Genomic DNA, 21,892 nt, shown 5'->3' on the forward strand with positions numbered 1-21,892 from the left:
CTGCTGCACTTGAGTCTCTGAAAGCCCTTAAGTATTTAAATGAAGTTATTTTACTTCAAAGCTTGTAGTAGGAGGCAATTTCATTTCCTATATATGGTAAATAATCTCCCATTCTAACTCTCTGATACTTTCTTTTTTGAACCATTTACATCCCTTCTTTTTTCCTCCTCTTTGTCCAGATGTACGTACATCTGCTACTGAACCAGGTCCTACTAGGTGAATTTGACATTATACAAGGGAGGTCAGTCACATGAATACTCAGAGAAGGAACCTTCCAGCAGAAGCTGGAAGAAAACACTGTATTTTGTTTTACTTCATTTTTCAAATGAACTAGGTACAACTCCACTGTATACACTTGCTTTTATTACCTCAGAATGGAAGGCAAGTTGTTGAAGAAACTGACTGAAAGGGAGGTTAATTTCATAGACAATTCTGTAAATACCTCTTTGTCCCTTGCTGAAATTACATTTGGTACCTGCCAGGAGTAATACTCTTTAGTTCTGCAAGCACAAGCCTGGCAAGATGGAAGTAGAGAAGTCTCCCTTATGGGGCTTGCTAAACCCCAGCAATCGTCCTGCTTTAAATTATGCAGTGTGGTAGTGTAAAGTGGCTTGAACACAGCAGATTACCCAGCACTCAGATGCAGAGGGAGATCCCACTGATAGCTCCTCCCAGGGAATGGGAAGAGGATATGATCAGAGAGCTCTGTGCTCAGGCTCCTGTCTACAGGGAGCTGCAGGCAGCAGCCATTAAGTTCAAAGAACTCCTAGGGCTTCTCTAAGCAACAGCAGGTAGAGAGCAAATCCCTCAGCCAGTTAAGGATTCATACTCTCAGCTGCTGCTTCTGGCCCCAAGATGAACAGCCTACCTCTGCAAAAAATAATAAAAGGCATTCTGAACTCAGGAAAGCAAATCCAGCAGCCTGTCACCCAGAAACACAGTACTGGTACAAAAAGATGGCACCTCTTATCAGAAAAAGCTTTGCCTAGGTGAAGATCTGGAACTGAACACACATTTTGTTTTCCCCTGTATTTCCTGAAGGAATAATAACTTTAATTAAAACTTACCACATTCTCCCTGACCTCGAGCATGTGCAGTCTCCAAGCTCTCGTTGGCATCTTTGCTTTCAGCAGCTCTCCTTGATGTTCTTGTTTTGGTTGGTAACTCTGGGGCCTGGAGGAAATTGCTCACTACACTCCTCATGCCCTTCTTTCCCAATTCCTTCTCCACCTCTGCAACGCACAGAAGAAAAATAATCACTACAATCAACTGAAGATTAAAAAAAAAACAACACCCCACCCATTGCACACTTCAGAGTTAACAGCACAAAAGAAAAGCAAACAACATAAACAGGAGGTTCCTTGAGGTTGTTCAGTCATTTGGCCCTTTCAAATCAGATGTTTGCCCAGAAGAAAGCCCAGATGTAAATACACCTCTGATTTCTATACTGTTTACACCAGGCAGTATAACTCAGGACTGAGTTTCAATGCAAAGCAGCCTAAGAGCAACATGGAGAGTTAAAGATACAGTTGGTTGGCCCTTATCCCCACCCTTGGAATTGCTGGTCCAAGAGGGACTCAGACCTACCATCCGATATGCTGGATTCCTGAAACATCGTTTCAAAGGCCTGATGGATCTCAGCAAAGGAAGGTCTATCAGAAGGGCTCCACTGCCAGCCTGAAAGAAACCACACCACCACTGAGAACTGCCCACCAGCAGCAGACACTCAGTACACTGCACTGGGAGCAGCTACCTACCACAGTTGCCTTTTCCTAAAATGAGTGAGATAAAATACTGACATGGAAACCTGACAGAAAGGGTGCTGGGTGTCTGCAGCCATCACTGAGCCAAAGTGGTTGCAGACACACAGCATCCTATAAATCAGGTTTCCATGTCAGTATGTAACAGCAGGTGCTGAGCACTGCTGGAAAAAAATTAATCACACAGAGTCACCTACCAAAAGGCCACAGTAGAAGAGTAACAGTCAGTCCTGTAAGAAGCCTAATGAAGCTTCTGCTTCATCCTTAGAGCACAACCTTTCTTTAAATTGACAGGAAAAAGGAGATAAAGAAAACATTGAGATGAACAACAAATCTCTCCCCCAAGCCCATGTGCTCCCAGTAGAGAAGGGCTGGTTTCACAGTGTCCATCCTCTGCAGAAAGCAGTTTTAACCAAACATTTCTACATCTCCTGCATCACACCTCCACTGGAACTGGCAGGAGGTTTGCTGCACGTGGCCAGACCCTGACACTTTTATTGCACCTCTGCAGAGCTAAAAAGCAGCATTTACAGGACTAAGGAACACTTACATGCTCTCATGAGCTCATAAACTTTTTCAGGACAGCCTTCAGGGCGCTCCATACGATAGTCTTTCTCCAACAGCTCATAGACTTGAGACAGGTCAATCCCAGGGTAAGGGGACATGCCATAGGTGGCAATTTCCCACAGCAGAACACCAAAGGCTGCAGTGGAGAAGAAAAAAACAAGAAGAGGGGGGGGAAAAAAAAAAATCAATAAGCTTTGTTTTCATCTTAAATTCAAGAGGATGCTTAGTGGGAGTAACACTGCTGCACCCTTAAACCAGCTGTGGGTGGCTCAGATCCCATGCTCAGCAGCAGCTTAAATGTTAAAGAAGCATAACAAGCCCCTTCGTCAGCACAGACAAGTCTCCTGCGATATGACAGGGTAGAATTAGACTAATTTCCAATGTATCAGTTGTCTCCAACCTGAAAGCCTTGAGATCCTTCAAGTCCTATTAAAGGCACAATTAAGAGACTTCACAGTGGATTAGCTGAAACTGTTTCAGTGCTGCACTGCAGTCTCTCCCCGAATTTGACAGTTCCTCTTATCTGCAGCCTCTCCCTAGAGGACTTGCACATTTTAATAGCTCAGTGGGTTTGGGGTGCCCTTGTTTAGCTGCAGCATGATTCAGAAGGGAAACCTGGGAGGCAGCTGTGAGAGAAGTTTTGGCAGTTGTTGCCAACAAGACAGGGTAAGGGTGAGACATCCTGGTCACAGGGAAAGCTGAACAGGAAAAGGGAGGGCACAAAAAGCGGCTTGAGACAGATGAGGCATTCAAGCCCCCGAAGTTGGTGGGGATGCAGGTCAGGACCAGGGTCAGGCAGCTAACCCAGGAGTCAGGCATGCAGAATGCACTCAACACCAGTTCAGCAACCTGCATGTAATTAGTTCAGTCACCCTATTCTGTTCTTAACCTGAAGAGAAAGCGATTACAATTCCGCATTAGTAAGGAAATCACATCACATTACATGGTAACACCACCAAGGGCAATTTACATTAGACATTTCTGTGCACAATTTTCTTTGATTGCTGTCTTGAGGCAGTGAGGTGAAAGCAGCTGAACTCTGGTGTGCCCAGCAGCAACCACAGCCTGGGGGGGTGGTCAACTTGCTCCAATCAGATCCCAAATCCACTGCCCCAACTCTCACCATGCAAGACTATGTGAAATCTAATTAAAGATACTCAATACTCCTTCTGGATCTTTCCTCCCCCAGTACTCTGCTATGTAAATCCAACAGGGATCCTGCAGCCACCACAGCAATACAGCAGCAGCCACTCAGCAGCAGCCACCACCACCACAGACAAGTCCATAGTAGAAGAAACACTTTGGTCCACTCCCTGGAAGGATGTTTTTGGTTTTCCTCCACCATTTATAAAACATTTTGCATCAGCCATCCATGGTTTCTCCAAAACTCCAGAAAACTTCATCACTGCTTCACTAGTATCTTTTTTTTTTTTTTTTTTTTAATGTATATATAGAAGATACTCAGGATAACATTTTCCAAGTGCCTTTGGGTCCACATCCCACAAACTTCTATCTCTTGTCACTGGGCACTTTTGAGACCAATAGCTACAGCAGAGATATAAAACCCAAAGAAAGGCTGATAAGAAATACAATGACATTTTCTGCGGTCAGATTTGATAGAATGTAGTTTCATTTAGCTAAGTCTACACCCTTATCACCAACACCTCAGGGCTCTTCAATAACCATTTGTCATCAAATTTTCCCTCTGTTTCTCCTCATCTCATTCCAAAGATTATTCTCTTAAAATGCAGAAAGACAAGCTTGGAGCTATCACTAGACAGATACACACACAATTATTTTTTTTAACATAAAATGAACCAAATTCTCACTTTCCTCCTCAAAGTAGTTAGAAAGTTCCTGGGTATATAACAATATATCACTTCATAGTTGCACCAGAGCTCTTATCAAGTCAGTAGTACTGATACTACCTCCATGCCCCATTTTATACATTTCCATAAACACTACAGTAGCCTTTATTTTCACACTTGCCAACAACTCAAATGAAGTCAGGTTGGCACCCTCAGTGCTCCACTCAAAGACTGACTTAGCAGAGATTAGTTCTGAACCCTGCAAAGCCCCAGAACAATATGGCTCAAACCAAGGAACACGCTCCCGAAATGTTTCATAATGGCCTCATTTCACAGCCCTGGGAAGGAAGACTATAATCTGCATTCATTTGTACATGCAAATTCTTACCCCAGACGTCAGATTTAATGGAGAACTTGTTGTAGGCCAGGCTCTCTGGTGCAGTCCACTTGATGGGGAATTTTGCCCCAGCATGGGCAGTGTATGTGTCACCTGTCATTAGCCTGCTCAGGCCAAAGTCTGCCACCTTCACCAAGTGGTTCTCCCCTACAAGGCAGTTTCTGGCAGCAAGATCCCTAAAAACAAGAACAAAAACAGGCAATGAGAAGTCTTTACCATCTCCCTCTTTTAGCAATACCAAGGAAACCTGCTGTTCCCAAAGAAACCTGGGCCTGCCTGTGATTATTTTGATCAGACTATTACACAGATATTATGTAGTTATGTGCATACATGTAAGAGGGAAAGTGATTTTCCATTCCAGCTTTGTAAGACTGTCATCCCAACTTTTCTTTTTTTTGTTTTTTTAAGTGAAGTGAAAGCTTCAAGAAGCCCCCTCACTTTCAATAAAAGCTGCCACCCTCAGGATAAAAATAATTTAAAGAAATGTCAGTGCTCAAGTTATCAATAGCTGAGGATGAGCACTGAGTAACACCAGTGGCAATGCCTCACTTCTTGCCCACCTCTCCAGCACTTTGGTCACCCCAGCTCAGCACCAGCTGATCTCCTGAACTCCTTGTCCCAGGTTTAACTCCCAGCTCTGCTCTTCTTCCTCCCCACATTTTACAACACAACTTTTTCATACTATGTTTTGGGCTTTTCCAACCTGTTATAGCCACTACTATTGGTTTTATTTTTTAAAGGACAACAACCAAATGAAGCTTTTTCTCCACGTTTTTCAGCTGCCTCCACCCTGAGCGATGTGCACGTTGCATTTGCCACTTCACGGGCTCGTACATGCTGTTAGCACCCTCAGAAATGCTTCATGAGTATTCAAAAAAAAAAAAGCACAGAAGTATGTTTCTCCTGATGTTAGGCTTCTAAACACTTTTCCAGATTATGTCACGTTGAACTAAAAATTGATTCTATCAGAAAGCTTGAGTGAGATCTTTGGGTATGAGGCAGACACTGTTTTTTCTTTTGCTGCTTCTCCTCAATCAGAATAAATTTTAAAAGTACATCTGACTAGATGTCCATTAAATTTTCACAGTGTTTTTGAATATACCTTCTTATCAATGCTGATTACTACAATGTCTGTCTAAATAAAAGCTTCTCTTCATAACCAAATTCCTCCTCCTTCCTGATTCACTAAATGAGGTCACAGCCCAGCATCTGAATCCATGGATAGGAACTGTGACAACACTCTTAAAATAATTGGGTAGGTGGGCATGGGGGTGGCTGATAAGGAAAAATGCTACTATTTATTTTAGATAAATGGGTCATCAGAAATAAGAGGAAATTAAATGAATGGGAGAACAGAGAAATGGGATTCACACAAAGCAGTGTTTAAAGTTCACGTCCTACAGGCTGAAGGGATGAAATACTTTCAACAGAGCAAATCAAAGGCTGGGAATTTTAATTTGCAGCATCACTGTTCACTTTATTGACTGATAGAAGCATTTAAACAGGTCTTTCAGGCAGCAAAAGCAACACATGACTTAGAGGAGCACCTGGAACTTTACACACTATCTTCATATTTGTCTCTATAAAAAAACATGTGCTAATTTCATATTCCAGTTAATTGGGCAGGAAAGGTCACACTATGGCATAGAGAACATATTGTACAAAGCTCAGTAACTCTCAAACCTTCACGCAGGATGTGTCATTATATTGCTAGGAGGCCATTTCTACAGATGAAGAATGCAAAGCTCCAGCCATAATTGCAGCACACTTAAAAGAACTCAGAGGCTCTGACCTTTAAGACTGCGGAGATGCTTATTAAAGTGAATACTGAACCTGGACAATAGTGGGACCAATCCCTACAGAGTACAGAAAAAGTGAAAGAAACAGGAAAGAACATGGGATAAGAAAGCACCAAGAGGGTGGCTTTGCTGTGAGCACCAGCACACACCCACCAAGCTCAACTGCAGCAGTTTGTAGTGGCTGTTAGAATCAAGGAAGAGCAGTAGTTTATCTGGTCCATTAAGAGCCTGTTACTTTGGGAAGCATTTACATCCTTGTCCAAAATGTAAAAGTACTGATGTCTTTCAGCTGCATTTACTTCAAAGGTAAGAGGAAAACACTGAGAGAAAAGCAATTAGGAGACCATCCTGTAGACAGGTTAATGTGCTGTGTCAAAATACAATGCACTAGTGTGTTAAATATAGGATCCCAACTGCATCCGAATTCAATGCCGTGATAATCTGAAAGGCAGGAAAATAAATCAAGGGGTGTTTTGTGCTTGAGATTCAGGGGTCCCCAGTGACCTTCCTACCTGTGGATGAAGTTTTTCTTCTCCAGGTACTCCATGGCTGAGGAGATCTGAGTTGCCATGTACAGCAGCACCACAGCGTTCACCTCCTGCCGGTTACACTCGCGCAGATAATCCAACAGGTTCCCGTAGGTCATGAATTCCGTAATGATGTAGAAAGGGGGTTCCCGTGTGCACACCCCTAGGGACCAACCAAACTTACAATCAATGTTTGAGAACATCAGTGTATCTTCAAGTTTTGTCCTGTGCAATGTATACCTCTGGAGGGCAGAAACACAGGGTTCACAGACAGAATTAATTCTGCTTGGAATTGGTTAATAAAGGGGTTTAATTTCCTGCTTCAGGCTCTGGCAACTGAAAGATTAAGGAGACGAGATCATTAAAAATCATGTATTAGTGGTACAAATTGTGAATTTTGCCAGACAATAAGTGCCTGTATTTAAAGCCTTGGTATGGTAAGCAGCTTATCTGCTCCTTAACATCCATATCACTGCACAAGGGTTTAGTCCAAATCCCTCTTCTTGGTATTTATCACTTACCTAATAATTGCACCAAGTTTGGATGCTTGATCTCCTTCATTACTGCAGCTTCTTTCAAGAATTCTTCCACCTCCATGGTGTCCTCCTGCAGAACAATGGTAAAGCTTTGGCAAGGACAGCATGCACAAAGGAGGAACAGATCTTTGTATGAGGACACAAAAAGAACTGCAAGCTGACAACATAAGCCACAGTTCTTTCAAGGTAATTTTCCCCTGTAGCCACATCACAATGCCAGGGAGTTAGGAACGTTGGGGTTGGTTTTTTTTCAGGATTTAAAAAAATATATATATTTTAATCATTCTTATTCTAAGGGAGCTTTTTGGGGCAAGAAAATCCATATCTCTTTTGTGAAGGTCCTCTCACAGGACTACTCAGGAGTTGAAAAGGAAAAATGTGCTTGTTCCTAAGACCAAAAAAAAAAAAAAAAAATAGATGACATGAAATAAAAAAGTACAGAAAAGAATTAAGAATGAACATAAAAGGAAGGATACACCAGAACCAAATGCTTGAAAAGCTGACAAAAATTTGGGCCCTAAGTTTACTTGGTAGGAGCAAGAAATGCTCCCCCTTTCAGACAGGGAAGCAGGACTGATGGCAGCTACTCCATAATTGAAAGGTTTCACAGATTTTAATTCTGGCATTTAGAGCCTGACCCATGACGTAACTGCCCTGGGCAGACGTGTCACTACCTATTTGTTGAAGGCCCTAAAGTTGCTTGGCACAACACAAACCCCAGGAAGACACAGTCTTGCTCAAAAGACATATTTTCTGAAGCAATTATGCCCCAAAGGGCCAGAAGGTCATTTCAAAGTGGTGCAAAAATACAGATCTATTCCAAAGCAATGTTTCTTTCTATATCCATATTTTTTTTCATTGGTGGATTAATGTTGACAGGCTACATGGATGAAGTGTTTTAAGGAAGGATTGGAAAGGATTTACTGCTGCTGGTGAGAATGATAACAGTGGGCTGCCACTGTAAGATCCAGCCAGCTCTCTACTTTGCAGCTCAGAATGAGAACCTTTCTCCAACAATTTCATTCAATCACTTACAATTTGTTGCCAATTAGCTTGATTGGCAGCTGTGATTTGCTCAACACAATCTGTCAAAACTAATAGCCCAGAGGTCCTTGTGAGCAGAACCTTAAACTGTTTTCCTTGGCAAAGGAAACTGGGTTAATAATCCAGGTTGCAAAATTACCCTAAATAAGCATTTATCTTATGCATGGAAGGTTGCTCCTCTGCAGAGCCTTTCCACTGCTTTAAATCTCTTACCTCTCAGTGACCAAATTAATAGGAAGGACAATGAGAGAACTACTGTCACAATGACCTCTCTGAAAACCTGATCTCATGCAAAGGGCCAAGCTTAATCAGCTTCCACTTTACACTGCACAAAACCATGGAGGAAAGAAAACAGTTCTGGCTAGAACACGTTTTCCGGGCAGAGCACAGGCCCAAGGAGGGCAAAAAGGGACACCAGGGTTGCATGTTGCCTTGTTTAAAACAGGTTTCTCTGCTGAGGAAAAAAAGAAAAAACAAGGAAAATGACAAACAAAAAAAAGAGGCATTCCTAGTGGATGCAGACTCAAGGGGTGCAGTGAGAAGTGTGCTGAGATGACCAGCTTGCAATAGTTCAGCCATTAAATGGCCCTCATGGAGAACAAGCTTTGGCCAATGCTGTGCTCCCTCCCAGCCCTGCAGGCACTGCCCACCTCCTGCCCTCTCCATCAACATCGGGTGGAAAAACACAAATTCAGAGCACATTTCGTTATGATAACAGACCCTTACAAATCCTGATGTGTCCTGTGCAACTCGCTGAGCTCCCGAGGATACATTTTAAAGGAAACATTCAAGCAGCAGGACACTGTCTAGAAGTTCCCCGTTAAATCCAACCAAAGAACAGTGTGTGCTGCTCTCACTGCCCTCTCTCGTGGTCCAGTGTTTTGTGTCAGATATGATCTATGTTTAGACACTCGATACAAAACTGAACAACAAACGGGTGTTCAGAAGCTGTTCAAAAAGAACTCAGAACTATTCTTTTTTTTCTCTCTCTCTCTCTCACTTTTCCCTCCCCTTTATCTTTCTTACAGAGGTATCTGGAGTAGACAGGGAAGGGACAAGAAGAGCCATATAAAGTTTTTAAAAATATTCTCTCAGAGGAAAATAAAGTGAGTCATTTGAACGTTTGAGCAGAAGCTGCAGAGGGCTTGTTTTCCCCAGCAGAACTGCTATATAAATGTGATTTTAAAATGTTTTCCAAAACTTTGAAGAAAGCTATAATCCCATCTGTCAGGCAGTAGACTGATGGATTTAGGGAAGGTGGATTATAAACTTGCTTTTAAGGATGGGTTCAGTGTGCATAATTGCAGGTTAAAGAGTTTATGAGCTCTCTTCTTGGTTATTCTTATATTTCCCAGAGGAACACGCTGCTTCATACTACATTATGAATCACTTCTAGTCATGTCATCAAATATTTATTTGATATATTTGAAACAGCCACGGTCTGTATTAAAACTTCCCCTTATGCACCAACAGATTTTATGGGATAACACACAATTTGCCTTTGTTGATGCCTTTGACAGAGAAGAGACTGAAAGCAACAACTACTGTTTGGAGCAAACTGGGAAACTTGTAGATGCTGAGTATCCTCACACTGCTACCAGAAGCAGGAGAGATCATAGAGATGTTACAGAAAACCATGTTGCAGGAAAGAACTGGTTTCTCCTGCTCATGATAAACAGGCATTGGTTCCTCCAGGTGCATTGCAATGCCCTGAGGTCCCCAGCGCCGGATCTGAGCAGGGACAACACTAGGTGTCACCAGCTCCCTGTGCAAGTGGACTCTCCTCCACTGGGGAGCAGCATAAGGAATCTCCAGAGCACAAAAAAGGCCAAAATGAACATACTTTCAGCAACCATAGCAACCCAGAAATACTGAGGTAGCTGCTGCTCGGGAGAGTAAGGAAGAAACATTTCCCCCAAAATCAAGGAAATGTTTTTCCCCTGACACTAAAGCATCTACACAGTTCTCTCCACTTCAAAATTTCCATTGCAGAAAACAAAAAGAAACAAACAAAACCCTGTTCTGTTTGTTTCTTCAAGACCAAACCACATCCCCATTCGAGGAGAGAGAACGTGGTGTCAAGTTAGCATAAACTCTTATTAAGCAATCAAATGCAATGTGTGTGGATGGTGCCAGAGGATCTCAAGACACTTTTATAAACATAAATGAATTAAGCAATGACCTTATGAACTCACAGAGCATTATTTGCATTTCAAGAGACAAGGAAACCAAGATACAGAAATCAGGGAGCAGAGCCAGGAACTGAACTGATTATACAGTTCCTCATTAAAGCCACTTACGAATTTTAATATATTTTAACTTGGATACAATTTTTCCTCCTCTTGTATCTTTTGATAAAATGCAGCTGTGAGCAATTGCTTAAGACTTCCAGGTACACAGGGAGGTTTGTCTTTTGGAAAAGAGGCCACACCAGCCTGTGTCAGTGCACTCATCCATGAATAGCTCACCCTTGCCACACCTTGAATGTGAGACAACACGGCACTGTTTACTTTTCTAAGGTTTAATCTGCTCTAAAGTAAAAAACGTGCTGTTAATGTGCTCCTTTGTTGAGATACAAGTGTTTTAGGTATCACATAAAACTGTAAGACCAGGCTTTTTAAAATTACACAGAATCACCTTGGTTAGAAAAGATCTTAAAGATCACTGAGCCCAACCATCAACCCAGCACTGACAAGTCCTTAATGAAACATACCCCGCAGTACTATGTCTGTATGACTCTTAAATCCCTCCAGGAACAGTGACTCCACTACTGCCCGGGGCAGCCTGTCCCAATGCCTGATAACTATTTTGGTGAAGAAATTCTTTCTAACATCCAATTACTCCACTCCAAGCCTACAGCATACAAAGGAAGGGTCATCACTGACCCAAACTGTCTAACCAGGGCTGAGGGCAAGGGAGATGAATGGGAATGCTCAGGGAGACCTACCTTTAGAGTCTTCACGGCCACCGTGAGGTTGTACTTCTTCCAGACTCCTTCATACACTTCTCCATACTGCCCTCCACCAAGTTTGTGTTTCATGGTGATGTCAGTTCTCTCTATCTCCCACTTGTCATAGTTGGGAGACACACCGTAAATCGTGGGCTTGTTGCGCTTGGGCGCCGGGTAGTGCAAAGTGGTGATGAGCCCATCTGCCACGGTGGAATGGTGATGGACCAACTCTGCCAAGGTGTTGAAGCGGCTCTCTGAAGAGACGTACAGCTAGGGACCAAAAAGAAGGCTTATTCAAGTAACTCCCAGCAGAGCATTCATACATAGAAACTACATTACAAAACTGGTGAAAGCAAAGTGTTACATCACTCTGACTTGAGCTGCAGTAGTAGGAGCTTCGATAGCTCTGGGAGTAGTTCTCAGAAGAGCAGACCTGAGAACAATCAACACTCACATGGGAAATGCATGGATTCAGGAGAAAATCCATGCATTTTACTGAAGCTATGGAAGGAATGACTGCAAGTAGCATTAGATTGGCATGGTGTTGCTCAAAATGTCCTTTTTTTCAAAAGGCTGGTCAGTAAAGATTGTGGGATATTTCCTGGCGAGTAGGGGGTTGTCACCCTTGGGGTCTTGATTCCATTATTGCTATTTGGGTTATGACATTTTCACCTGCCTAAATTCTCTTTGAAGTTACACCAGCAAACTGGCAGCTTCCCTGCTCTTGTCCTAAGCTTCTGCAGAGACTTTGGACAGCTGGTCTGCTCCACTCTTCTGATGGGCATCAGTCAATAGCACAGAAGTAAAATCATTACCATTGAATGAGGACCTGCACAATATCCTGTATTTGTTGTTGCTTTTTTAGCATTGGTACTGAAGATGCATTCTAAGCCTACCAAAGATAATGGAGCTTTGTATTTCCAGTTTTCACACTCAAGCCCCAGTTTTCTGTCAGGCAGGGTGACACACACATTTAATTAAAAATATATATTATGCTGATAACACCTGGAGGAGAGGGAGAAATCTTTGTATCAAAGGGCAACAGCCTGTGCTGGATGCAGCACATAGAAGATGACAGAGCCTCATTCCTCACAAAGAGCCAATGTCTGGCAAGGGACAACCTTGCACAAGAGCAGCACTGTGTTGAAGTCCCCCAGATTTATGTCCAGTTCACCCACACCTAAATGAGTGTGATGCACTGGTCCTACTGGGCATGTTGCACACTGACAGCTAAGATCAAACTTCCCAAACACTTCTGACTCACTGAGTACACTCCCAACAGTCTGTGCCTGTGCAGGGACCATCTGTCTGGGATTTGGGAGGATAGGAAGCTGACAGGGCTGCCAGGCATCCAGAAATCCCAGACTTCAGGTCAAAATCTGCTTCTTCCACCTAGACAGAATTTTTGGATGGAAAAAGATAATGCATCTGTGAAGCTACAGCAATAAATCCAACAGAAAAGAGAGATGCATTTGCAAGAGAATCTGGACTGGAGCTCGGGTCCTTAATGCTGAGGATAGCAGGATTTGACAAACTGGCTGGACAAAGCTGTTTATTCAGTTGGGTTACTCAACAGGAGGCTTTGCCTCAAATACTATCAAGTTAGGAAAACCAAGTCCTCTGTTCCAAGGAAGTGGTTTACCAGATGAGTCGCCACGTGGTGCCAGTCAAATCAAGAAAGGTCACTTCTAATACCTTCCTCAAACACAAAAACATTCAAAGGTGGTCCAGAAGAACATGATCCATTAAATAGGGAAATAGAGAAAAAATCCCTGATAATTTGTTTTTCCTTCTAAAATTGTTGAACCATTCAGTATGAATGGTGCTACATACACACCTCTGATCTTCTTCCTAGATTCTTCAGTTGTCTCCAGGAAAAAGCCTGGCAGGGCTGTGTGATGCCCAGCACACCTCCACGCCATGCGGCAGTGGCTCCACACCTCCAATACCTCTTTCTCCTGACAGTGTGTTCTTTCGGTCACAGGATATGATCCCACCAAAGCCACTCATCCCTACTGCAGCACTTACAGATACTAAATTCCCTGGACAGGCTGACTAATGATGCAGCAGGCTGGGCAGGCCCCAGGTGCTCAGGGAGTTGAAGGTAAGAGCTTTCCATCGGCAGAGCCATGCTCTGCTGCGAAGCAGGTAACAGAGTGAGACACAAGCAGCTCAGAGTGGGGGACCTGCTCCAGCAAATCTCCATTTTGGAGAGGGAAAAGCAGGGATATGAACTGTTGCTCCTCCTAGCTCCTCAGCTTTGACAGCCAGGGACAGGATGCTGGAGGAGCACGGTGTCCCCCAGCCCAGCAGCAGAGCAGGCAGCACATCTGCCACTGAGCTGTCGCAGTTCCCTGCCCGTCTTGTGGACACAGATTGAAACTGAGGAGCAAACATGGACATAGCAAACTGCCCCTTCTGCACTGGCACCAGGGAGGACTGTGGCTACCTCTTCACTGGCCCCTGCATGAACAGCCAAAGCCCTGCAGCCACAGCCCTTGGTACCTGTGTCTCTCACGTCTGTAGTTCCAATCACCACCAGCTGCAGATCTGCTGTGGTACATCATGCTGACCTGCACTGCTGCTCAAAAACACCAGTTCAAGCAACTTTGTGGAGAATGGACATCTGACCTGGCTAAACCAGACCTGAACAGATTACTGTAGCTTTGCAGATCTGGTTTTTTTGGATTAAAAAAAACAAGCTCCGCTAGGATGAAAGCCTTCATACGGCAAACCCTTGTGCAGCTCAAATGGAGAACAAACATATGCTGCCACATCATGGACACATGCTTATTTACACACCAACTGAAGGAGACTGGGGTTCAAAATGTTCACATGTGAACATTGCTCATCTGCCAGCAACAACGTGAATGGAAGGAGCATCAACTACAGAGACAGAAGGAGGAATAATATTCCAGTGTGTGATGTAGTCTTCCAAGCATGCTGCACATCAGCATTTCCCAGTGCTGATTCTGACCACAGAGTGTGTCTACATGGGATGAAAAAGGAAGAATCCAAGTGCCATAGCTTGGAAATGCATTGCCTTAAATATGGTCAGAATTGTCTCAATTGCAATCTGTATGCTAAAGCAGACAAAAAGTATTTCATTACTGAATGAAATCTGTTTGTCTTCTTAAAGGTTTTAGAGCGATGAGTCTGATGAATAGGAAACACTGTGGTTCCCTGTGTTTTGGATACTAAAGATTTTGCTGCCAACATTGCTGTAAGAATAAAGAAGCTCTCACAGGACAAAGGAAAATTTGCCACAGTGGGCCACTACTGTACATGATTTTTTTAAATTATTCTCTTCTTTTGAAGTACTTTAATGGCACAGAATCTGTCATCTACTAGGTGCTGGCAAGATGAGCCTCAGCAACCACACTCCAGACCCACACTTCAACTTCTGCACAGGGTAGAGAGACACTGCTTAAAATAGACTCGTTAAAGACAAGATTTTCCAAAATCCAATGCCAGTAGAAATGTTTCCATGAAATGCAAACAAAATATCTTCAGAAAACGACACTTTTGTGCTAACATTTCTCTGCAACATCCACAAAGCATGGCATTGCAACACTGCTACAGCACACAATGCTCCAGGAAAAAAAAAAAACAATGAAGAAACTAGAGACTGGGCCCATATAAAAGTGAAAGTGCCTACCCGTCTCAAATGATCTTGCTGAAATACTGTAGAGAAATCAAAACAGTAGTTAAAAATACTGCAGAACAGCTGAAAAATTATTCTGCCCCTAATATTTACAGGATTATTAGCAACAGGCACTGCCTTTTCTGACTTGGCAGGCATGGAGATAATCTTTGAACATATGGGATATTAATTCATTTGGCAGAATCTCCTATTAATTATATCTGTTACATTCAGCTCTGATGCAACTCTAGTATCTCCTGCCTTAAACTGTTTCACTACTGAGCTGCATTACACTTCACCAGAGGTTTCTAAAGGAGTAAATCAGTTTTGTCATAGCCATTACATTCACAGTTTATTGTAACCACAGATGTTGAACCTCATGATCAGGGTTCAGAACTGCTCGATTCACTTGCTACAACTTGATCATGCGCAGCCAGGGGACAAGGTAGACCAGTAAGGTTTTCTCCCATGGTTTGGGTGGCCTGCAGCTTACCTTTCCATCAGATGCAGTGTTTATTCTGTAGTGGTACACCCTTCCTTCATATCTCAGGGAAATGGATCTCTGTCCTGGACTGCTCTCGCTCTCTCGCACGAGGAAGCTGCCGTTGATCCCACTACTCAGCAGGTACTCGGCAGCGTTTCGTGACACCGGCCCGTGGTACCAGGAATGCTTCTCCAAACTATTCACTGGGGTGATGTAGTTGCTGGGCACCCAGCCTTGTCCGTTCTTCGTCTGGGCCTCGCACCACTCTCCATTATGATTGTAGCCCAGGACACGGAGCTTTTCACCTTAGCACAAAAAGAAAATATATTTAGACATGGCAAAGCTGGGAGCTGAGGTCAAAGATGGGTGCTTTCTGGCTAACATCTTCAACTAATCTACTGTAAGAACAGATATCAGACTCAGCAGGGAGCATGTGTGTTTCTTTAAGCTTCAGTGGACCCCTCAAGGCCAAATAAAGTCACATGCATGCTTCAGGAGTTTGTTAGGCTCTCGTGCAGTTCTGAACCAGCTCTGACACTGCTTGAGCTGAACAAATGAATCCAGCAGATTTTATTTGAACCGGGTTGGCTTGATGGGGCTAGGAAGGAACAGGAGTGCATAAACAATAAAAAATAATTTCAATTAGCAAGGTAAACAGAAGAGACTTGCATTACACATAAGGACTGAGTAAGAAAACACTGTATCTGTACAGTCATTTTTCATACAGGGACTGTGTTTTGGAGAGCTATGGAAATGACAGAGCTTAATTCAATTTCTCTGTTCAAATTCTTGCTCCTAATGAAGACCTTGGTTTCTGCAAACCGTTTCTTGCCCAATGCAAAAGCTTCAGATGGTTTTAACCTTTTCAAAGGTTATGACTTTGTGAAGTATTTCTATTTGTTTAAGAAGAATTCCCACAGTAAAAAAAATTCCATAGAGTTTAGTGTATAACTCAGTTATTCCACAGTGACTTTTCTTTCCACAACTTCTCGCACACTCCCAGTACCATTCTGCCCAGCTACCTTACCTTTAGTTATGCTGAGAGTGTTGTCCCCACTCGCCACAAAATCATACAGTGCAACAAAGAGATGGGGGTCATTTTCACTAGGACAGGACAGAAGGTTTTCCTTGGAGTTCCAGCGAGCTGCTTCACTCAGACCCTGGGGCTCAAAGTCTGACACTACCGGTCTCTGAAGGGCTTCTGGAGGAGGAAGATAGAGAGAGAAAAGAAAAAAAGCAGGTTCATTTTTGCTGATAAAAGCCATCTGCTTAACCCACGCACTCTGATTTTCTAATTTGCATTGTTTCTTGACATGTGTGCTCCTCATGCGTCAGAAGACTTGTTCTTTACATAGATACAGACACTTCCTTAATGCAGATCTCCTGCCACATAGGCAGGGCACCCTTGTTCCAGAGTTGTTCCCCAGCCTGCCCCAAGCCTCCAGCTCCTGCCTCTCCCAGCAAGCTGGAGAGGGAAAGCCCCCCTTCCCTCCCTCCAGTAAATGCTGCTCACGTAGGCTGTTTGCTGCTTGTAAATCCTTTGGCCCATGCTTAACTGTTGGAATGGTTAGATCTGAAAACAAACTCAAGACCTTTAAAAGGTAAATCCCTTAATTATCCTATAAATGAAATTGCCAGAACATGCAGCACAGAGAGCCAGGCAGGGCAAGATTTATAAGACATGGTATTTAAGAATGAGATACAAACTTCTGTTCTTCACAGTGGTTTTAATAATTTCTCTTATTTGAGTACAAGGCTGTGGGTTTTTTTGCTGCCCTCTCTCCTGCCTGCCTCTCTTGAAACCAGAGCACAGCAGCAAGTACACTTTGCACAATGAGCTTTCTGCATTTTTAGGAACCCTGAGACACCTCAAGAAAGATAAATTCCTAAAACCCAAGCTCCACAGGTGAAAAAAAAAACACAACCAAACAATGGTCATAGTTTCTTGTGCACTGCAGCACATTAGGTATGAAATATTCAGTAAGTATCAGGCAAGTCCAAGTAAATCAGGGAATTTTATTGCAGTTGCTCCTGCAAACCCTCCCCTCTGGACCATGATGCAAGAGCCTCAGCAAGTAATGCTCCAGGTACCTGTGCCCCCTCACTCTAAAGAGCCCCGCAGAGCTGTGCTGGCAGCCCCACAGTTTGCTGGCACAAATCCAGGACAATAAGTTGTGAAAATGTTATTTTTGAAGGGTTATTTTTCCATCTGGATACGTTCATTGAGCGAGGTCACAGCACCGCACACAAACCACTGTGTCACCGCAGCTCTGGGGAGAGGAAACACAACACTACAGCACCTGCCCCCTTGTGCCACAAAACTGATTTTTCCTCAGCATCAGCCCTTGCCTGCTCCCCCACACCCCCCCCCAAATCCCTCTTCTGCACAGGCCAATGCCAGAGGGTTTTGGAGTGAGAAATCCCAGGCCGAGTGTTTTCTACATTATCAGGTCACCTGGGAGCACAGTTGTCACCATCCACATGAACAGTCACTAGTAAGAGGCTGCCATGGGGCTGAAATCCCATCAAAATATGATTTTAACACTATTGCTTGTTTGGGCTGGAAATCCAGTACAAGCTGCACCAGTGAAGAATTGATATGATTGACACCAGAAAACAGATGGAAGTGTGGATTGGGACAGGTCCAAAATACATTTCCCAATGGGGAAATGCTAAGAAAAAAACCCAACAAAACCAGAATCCCAAGCCTGCAAACAATTACAAATCCCATTCTTTTCTCAGCTTTACTGGTGAAAGTGCCACTAGTTACCCACAGACAATCTGGCATCCTCCATGTGTTGGTCAGATCCCCACCTGTTTATGAACAGAAGTACTAGTGCATTCATTGGAAAAGGTAATATCATACATGTGGGCAGAGAGCAAAACAGCAAGAATGGGCCTGTTTTCCCAGCCAAACCGTATCTGCAGGGAGATACATTTTTATAGTGAATCAGAAGTTTTAAAAATCTGCTTTCTAAACAATTCCACTGTCAGAAAAGGTGGTGGTGTGTTGGGTTATTTTCTAAAGCACCTTGACATCCTTACTTCCCCCTCCTGTTTCCTGCAGGAGGACACATTCCAATAGCCTGGGTTTGCTTCAGTGAGAAAAGAAACAGAAAATCCACTTTCAGAAAATGAAGCTATAATCATTTTACCATGAAAATACTTTGATCCTGTCAAGCCCATTAAGCTTTCTTATCAAACACAGGGTGCTGCAGTGACTGGAGATACTCCAAGGAGTTACACCAGCAGCAAATACCTGGAACAGACAGAGCTGCCAGTAGCACAGACACTCACGCAGTGAGGAGCGATGCCGTGGTGCTCTCCCCCAAATATGGTACAAACCAGTACACCCTGCATGGTGGGATGGACTGTAACCTCTGTTAGGAAGGAAAATGCCTTCCCCACAGGGGACTGATTCGACAGGAAGGCAGGAAATCCAAGGCAGGCTCCTCTCCAACTCCGGCTCATGCACGGCCACGGATGGGATGCCGGAGGAAAGCCAAGCACTCCACAAGAATCCCTCCCTCGTGCCCAGGCTGCGGCAACACTGGGACTGACTCATTACACACGGGTGCCAAGGTATGTGCTTCAGTTCAGACCATGAGACAACACTGTGTCAAACACTGACAACACCCACGAGCTGCGGTGGGGAAGTCAAGGAAGGCTGATTTTGCTCGATGACATTCCTCCAAACACTGACTCAGTGATAACTGTCTGCAAACCCAGGGACCGGCTGTTAGATAAATGTATGAGAATTTGCTTAGCTGGAAAACCATATAAATCCCCCCAGGGAATACATGGGATGCTGTGCACAGGCTGGTGTCCCCATATCCTTCAAGTTGAATCCCCTCTGCTCACCCTGACCGAGGTGAACACTTGGGTTCAGGAGAGCACAAGAGGGAGATGCAAAACCCAGCCCTTGGGCTGCATTAGGCCTGGTGTTTCCAAAAGGTAAGAACCCCAAGTTAAGAACTGGAGTGGAGAAGGTGGTGATTGAATGAAGGTTGAAGGGCAGCACAAACAGGAGGATGAGGCCTCCAGCCACCACGAAGACCGTAAAGTAAAGAGCAAGTGTTGTGGTGACCCGAGTGTAGAAGAAGCTTGATAGACCGTGACAAAACACACTGTTAAAGGTCTGGGCCTCAAGAGGAGGCTGTCAGCAGGCTCAGGACACAAAACCATGAAGCAACAGAAGAAGTCAGGACATGTCCATCTGGAAGCCACATACAGCCTCCTGTCAGCAGTATTTATCCCTTTGAGTTATTCCCTGAGAAATGTGCTCAGACATTATAGTCCTTCAGAGCAGGAATCAGACATTGCTGTTCATACACAGAGAGGGTCTTTTTCAACACACCACAGCCTCTTTACCTCATACTGCTGGTTTTAACTAATTTTACAGCACTGTTGAGCTCTTCAATGGGCCACATTCCTCCTAATAAATCATCCCAGCTGCTATACCTCCAGGAGGGTATCCTGGCACAGCGATGGGGCAGGAAGTGAGTGTAATTCAATCTGTTATCTCTGTGCTGTGATTCCTTCCATGCATCCACTTTGTCTTCTGCTGCACCCCAGCAAGACTGTGATTTATTACTTTGATCATCCCATGCTCTGGATGACACCTGGATTCCTGGGAGGAGTCCCAAGGCAATGCTGTAATTCAGTTCTCCACTAAGATCAACTAAATGATGACTCCTAATTAAAAGTGGAGCAGAGCCCGAAATAAGAGAACAGCAGCTTTTATTTTGAGGCATTAGCCATAAAAATGCCTTTATTTCCCCCTTAATTAAATTTTTACCAGGAGATATTTATATTTTCACACTAAAAGGTTTCAGAAGCGTAACTATCTCCTGCTAATTACTGTTTCTATGAACTCATGAATCATTGTAAGGGACTGTCTTAAGTTCTCAGGTATGAACAATGCGGGTCTAGACCAAAAGGAAATTTCCTTAGTAATTTCAGGGAATGGCTGGAAAACAGCCAGAAACACAGATTTACACTCAGCTCCTCCACAGCTGACTGCAGGACAGTCCCGAGGGAAGGAAGAGACCTCCTGTCTCCCCACAAAACAAACATCCTGTGATCTCACAAACTGTGCCGGCCCTTTTTCCACAAGGTTTGTAAAGTGAGGGAACACATCCAGTCATGTCTTCACAGGTACTGCACATGCTGTCTAAAAGCTTCCCCTACACACCCCCTACTCTCCTTCTCCCCTGGCAGAAATGATGACACATGGCAGAATAGTTATGTAGATTTAACACATGCAAACGTTCCTGACTCTGGGCACGTATGGTGGAGCAGCTGCCTCTCTGTCCCACTATTTCCTTAGTGGCCTTCATGGATTCCCTATCCCTGATGGAATACAGATTTATTTCTGTGTATCAGATGTTCCCAATGAGAAGGAAGGTTTCTCCTTTTATTTCAGACTCAGTAAAGATAAAACACTGTTGGCTGTCAGGGCCTAACACTAAGCCCCCAGATGATGTATCTTTTCCCACTCCTCCAAGAGATGATTCCATCATCTTGGGGTTTTTGTTGTTGTTGGTTTTTGTTTGATTGGGAGTTTTTTTGGTTGTGGGGTTTAGTTGGTTGGTTGGGGGTTTTTTTGAAAGTTCACTCCTGTATTAGCCTGCAGGTTCCACTCAAAGCCTTCACTGTGTTTATTCCATTTATAATCCATTAATAACATGGTAAATACAACTTTTCTCCAGTCAGCTAATCACAGCTGGAGAGGTATGGAGGGGAATAGTGAATATGGCGGAAATTGACATTTTATTCCTAAATCTGCCACTAAACTGCTGCCTGACCTTAGGTTATAACCTCTGGGAGAGGAAGAAGAAAGTAACTAGATCCAAGTGAATTTCAGTCATACTTGTGTATTTCTGAAAACTACAATTTTTGTTTTGGTTTCCTTACTTACAGAGCAGAAGTAGTGAAGTTTGTCCATTTCTTAGCCCTGGGCAGGGAAAGCACCAAGCAAGAACAATGGAGATTTACTATTGTATTTCCCTATTTTACTAAGCAGCCCTGGACTGCTCTGGGAAGAATGAACACGTCTGTGGATGATCAGTTTTAGCTCTGACGACAACTGCAGCTCTTCCTATGAAATGATAAGCATTCCCTCACCATAACCCACGGGAAATGGCTGCAAGGACCATCAGCCAGATTTTTTTAATAAGGATGAGACAGGCAAGAACAGCTGGAGCAAGCGCATAACTAGCAAGTCATTACGAAGCCAGAATCATATTTAAAAGCAAGAACTCCACTGAGTGATGGTAGATGAGAGGTGAAGAGGTGAGGAGCAGAAAATAGCAAAGGAAGAGAGGAAACAAACAGAAGGCTCTTCCCTGGGAGGCAGCAACACCATCTTCATGCGC

General features: G+C 43.7%; 1 protein-coding gene across 4 annotated transcripts in view; it reads right to left on the reverse strand.

The window, feature by feature from the left end:
- ABL1 (ABL proto-oncogene 1, non-receptor tyrosine kinase) overlaps nucleotides 1-21,892 on the reverse strand; it is a 79,810-nt gene that overhangs the window by 3,254 nt on the left and 54,664 nt on the right. For 2 of the 4 annotated variants that reach the window (XM_009998886.1, XM_009998888.1), the window contains exons 2-10: nucleotides 16,543-16,716; nucleotides 15,525-15,820; nucleotides 11,386-11,658; nucleotides 7,380-7,464; nucleotides 6,844-7,021; nucleotides 4,524-4,708; nucleotides 2,311-2,463; nucleotides 1,588-1,677; nucleotides 1,068-1,232 (exon numbers count right to left, since the gene is read on the reverse strand). In XM_009998886.1, the coding sequence (XP_009997188.1) occupies nucleotides 1,068-1,232; nucleotides 1,588-1,677; nucleotides 2,311-2,463; nucleotides 4,524-4,708; nucleotides 6,844-7,021; nucleotides 7,380-7,464; nucleotides 11,386-11,658; nucleotides 15,525-15,820; nucleotides 16,543-16,716 (1,599 nt within the window). The remainder of the gene's footprint in view (nucleotides 1-1,067; nucleotides 1,233-1,587; nucleotides 1,678-2,310; nucleotides 2,464-4,523; nucleotides 4,709-6,843; nucleotides 7,022-7,379; nucleotides 7,465-11,385; nucleotides 11,659-15,524; nucleotides 15,821-16,542; nucleotides 16,717-21,892) is intronic. The other 2 variants (XM_009998887.1, XM_009998890.1) reach the window with 1 other exon arrangement.

Source organism: Chaetura pelagica, unplaced genomic scaffold, assembly GCF_000747805.2.
Source record: "Chaetura pelagica isolate M959 unplaced genomic scaffold, ChaPel_1.0 scaffold405, whole genome shotgun sequence".
In the NCBI taxonomy this organism is placed as follows: domain Eukaryota; kingdom Metazoa; phylum Chordata; class Aves; order Apodiformes; family Apodidae; genus Chaetura; species Chaetura pelagica.